The sequence below is a fragment of the Odocoileus virginianus genome, chromosome 28 (genome assembly GCF_023699985.2).
Source record: "Odocoileus virginianus isolate 20LAN1187 ecotype Illinois chromosome 28, Ovbor_1.2, whole genome shotgun sequence".
In the NCBI taxonomy this organism is placed as follows: domain Eukaryota; kingdom Metazoa; phylum Chordata; class Mammalia; order Artiodactyla; family Cervidae; genus Odocoileus; species Odocoileus virginianus.
Genome location: NC_069701.1, coordinates 38231181 through 38234333, shown reverse-complemented (window position 1 = coordinate 38234333; position 3153 = coordinate 38231181). Strand labels below are relative to the sequence as shown.

General features: G+C 66.8%; 1 protein-coding gene across 1 annotated transcript; it reads left to right on the top strand.

The window, feature by feature from the left end:
• Positions 1 to 216: 216 nt before the first annotated feature.
• On the top strand, positions 217 to 2823 carry CD248 (CD248 molecule). The gene has a single exon (XM_020906437.2). The coding sequence runs from the start codon at positions 225 to 227 to the stop codon at positions 2544 to 2546; it is 2322 nt and encodes a 773-aa protein (XP_020762096.1). The 5' UTR covers positions 217 to 224; the 3' UTR covers positions 2547 to 2823.
• The last annotated feature ends 330 nt before the right edge of the window (positions 2824 to 3153 follow it).

Sequence of the window (3153 nt, the reverse complement as noted above, 5' to 3'; positions counted from 1 at the left end):
CCACCCCCAGCACCCCACCCCACCCCTGCCCCCCGCCCGACGGCTTCCTGCTCTGGCGGCCCCGGGGGAGCGGGAGCGGGGAGCTGGCAGAGGCCCCAGCCCCACTCCTTACAAGGCCCGAGCCCGGCCCGGGCCCGCCCCCGGCCCGCCCACCAGAGGCCCCAGTCCCTCCCCCTGTCAAGAACCGCCGCCGGCCGGGCCCGGGCCAGTCGGGGGGCGTCGCGATGCTGCTGCGCCTGCTGCTGGCCTGGGCGGCCGCGGTGCCCACACTGGGCCAGGCCTCCTGGGCCACCGAGCCCCGTGCTGCCTGCGCCCCGGGCAGCTGTTACGCGCTCTTCCCGCGGCGCCGCACCTTCCTTGAGGCCTGGCGGGCTTGCCGCGAGCTGGGGGGCGACCTGGCCACTCCGCGGACCCTCGAGGAGGCCCGGCGTGTGGACAGCCTGGTGGGCTCCGGGCCGGCCAGCCGGCTGCTGTGGATCGGGCTGCAGCGGCAGGCCCGGCAATGCCAGCCCCAGCGCCCGCTGCGCGGCTTCACGTGGACCACGGGGGACCAGGACACTGCCTTCACCAACTGGGCCCAGCCTGCCACAGGCGGGCCCTGTCCGGCCCAGCGCTGCGCCGCCCTGGAGGCAAGTGGCGAGCATCGCTGGCTGGAGGGCTCTTGCACGCTGGCCGTCGATGGTTACCTGTGCCAGTTTGGCTTCGAGGGCTCCTGCCCCGCGCTGCCCGAGGAGGTGGGCCAGGCCGGCCCAGCCGTCTACACCACGCCCTTCCACCTGGTCTCCGCGGAGTTTGAGTGGCTGCCCTTCGGCTCTGTGGCTGCTGTGCCGTGCCAGGCTGGCAGAAAAGCCTCTCTGCTCTGCGTGAAGCAGCCTGAGGGGGGCGTGGGCTGGTCGCGGACAGGCCCCTTGTGCCCCGGTACCGGCTGCGGCCCCGACAACGGGGGCTGTGAACACGAGTGCGTTGAGGCGGTGGACGGTCGGGTGTCCTGTCGCTGCAGCGAGGGCTTCCGGCTGGCAGCGGACGGGCGCAGCTGCGAGGACCCGTGTGCCCATGCCCCGTGCGAGCAGCAGTGTGAGCCTGGAGGGCCGCAGGGCTACAGCTGCCACTGTCGCCTGGGTTTCCGGCCTGCCGAGGATGAGCCACACCGCTGCGTGGACACGGATGAGTGCCAGATTGCTGGCGTGTGCCAGCAGATGTGTGTCAACTATGTCGGTGGCTTCGAGTGCTACTGCAGTGAGGGCCACGAGCTGGAGGCGGATGGCATCAGCTGCAGCCCCGCCGGAGCCACGGGCGCCCGGGCATCCCAGGACCTCGAGGATGAGTTGCTGGATGAAGGGGAGGAGGAAGAGGACGAAGAGGAAGCCTGGGAGGCCTTCGATGGTGGCTGGACAGAGATGCCTGGGATCCCATGGATGGAGGCCACGCAGTCATCCGACTTTGACCTAGCCTATAGACCTAGCTTCCCAGAGGACGGGGAGGCAGGGATGCCCTACCTGTACCCCACCTGGCCACCCCCACTTAGTGCCCCCGGGGCCCCCCACCACCCCTCAGTGCTCTCTGTCACCCGGCCTGTGGTGGTCTCGGCCACGCGCCCCCCACTGCCTTCTGCCCACCAACCCGCTATTATCTCTGCCACACGCCCACCCTTGGCCCCGGCCCCGCAGCCCCCCATGATCCCTGCCATACACCCAGCTTTGCCCTCTGACCACCAGTTCCCCATGATCTCAGCCAACTATCCAGACCTGCCTTCTGCTCACCGACCCCTCGTTATCTCTGCTGCACAGCCAGGACCAACCCCTGCCCACCAGCCCCCAGTGGCCTCAGCCAAATATCCCAAGCTCTTCCCCACTCACCAGTCCCCCGTGTTCCCAGACACCCAGGTCGTTGATACCCAGAACACCACACATTTGCCTCGAATCCCAGCTAACCACACCCCTCTGGTCACCACCTCCAGTCCCCCTCAAGCCCCTGTGACCCCAGATGTCCCGATCCTCAAAGCCCAGGCCGGCCACCATCCCATCACTTCTACCGTCCAGCCTTCTCGGACCACCGCTTTCAGGTCCCCTGTGCCCCCTGCCCATCAAGCCCCTGCTCCTGCGGCCTCCCAGCCCCCAGCCTTCCACACTCCTCTGCCCCCTCGGAGCTCCACTAGCCAGACCTCACTCACCAGCACTCCACACCCCCACTCCAAAGCCCCACAAGTCCCAAGGGAAGGCACTCCTGACCCCAGTCTGGCTCCATGGCTGCCCTCGGCGGCCCCCACATCAGCTCCTCCAGCCCTGGGGGAGGCCAGTCCAGCTGGCCGAAGCCGGAGGGATGACCGGTGGCTCCTGGTGGCACTCCTAGTGCCAACATGCGTCTTCTTGGTGGTCCTACTTGCACTGGGCATCGTGTACTGTACCCGCTGTGGCCCCCACGCGCCCAACAAGCGCGTGACCGACTGCTATCGCTGGGTCACCCACGCCGGGAGCAAGGGCCCGACGGAACCCGTGCCCCACCGGGGCAGCCTCACAGGGGTGCAGACCTGCAGAACCAGCGTGTGATGGGGCGCAGCCCCCCCCCCGTGGGATGAAGGGGAAGGGGCATACATTGGACTCATGGCCCAGGCTGCACCAGGGACCCATGGGGCTGCCCAGCTGGACAGAAAGCTTCCTGCTCCCCCGGGCCCAGCCAGGCTCCTCTCTCAGCCAGCCACTAGACTCGACTCTTGGGAACTCTGTTTTCCTGGCCCAGCACTCACGGTGGAGGAGACACCGAGGCCCCCAGGACCTCAGGGGGTGGGTGCTGGGGACTTCTCCAATAAAGGGGGTGCCAACCTCACCCAAAGCTTCTGATCCCCATTGGTGCCTGAGGGGAGGGTCTGGGAGGACTCAGAAAAAAAGGAGGGGATCTTCCTTCAGCTTGTTTGGGCCCCCAAGGAAATAAGGTAAGACTCCTTAAGGGAGGGTATGTTTTAGAGATTCTCAGGGAAACAGGAAACCAGAGAGGGCAGAACCTTGCCCAAGGTCACACAGTGAGGCTAGGAGTGGGAGGTTTGGCATGAAGAGAATTTCATGTTTGTTCCTCTTTTAACCAAAACTCTTAGAAGGTGGGACTGAGTCTGAAATGAGGGCTTCTGCTGACCTGGAGCCAAGCTGGGACTTGGGGGTC

Coding starts and splice junctions, on each gene's coding strand:
- CD248 (XM_020906437.2), top strand. CDS start 225: ATGCTGCTGCGCCTGCTGCTGGCCTGGGCGGCCGCGGTGCCCACACTG.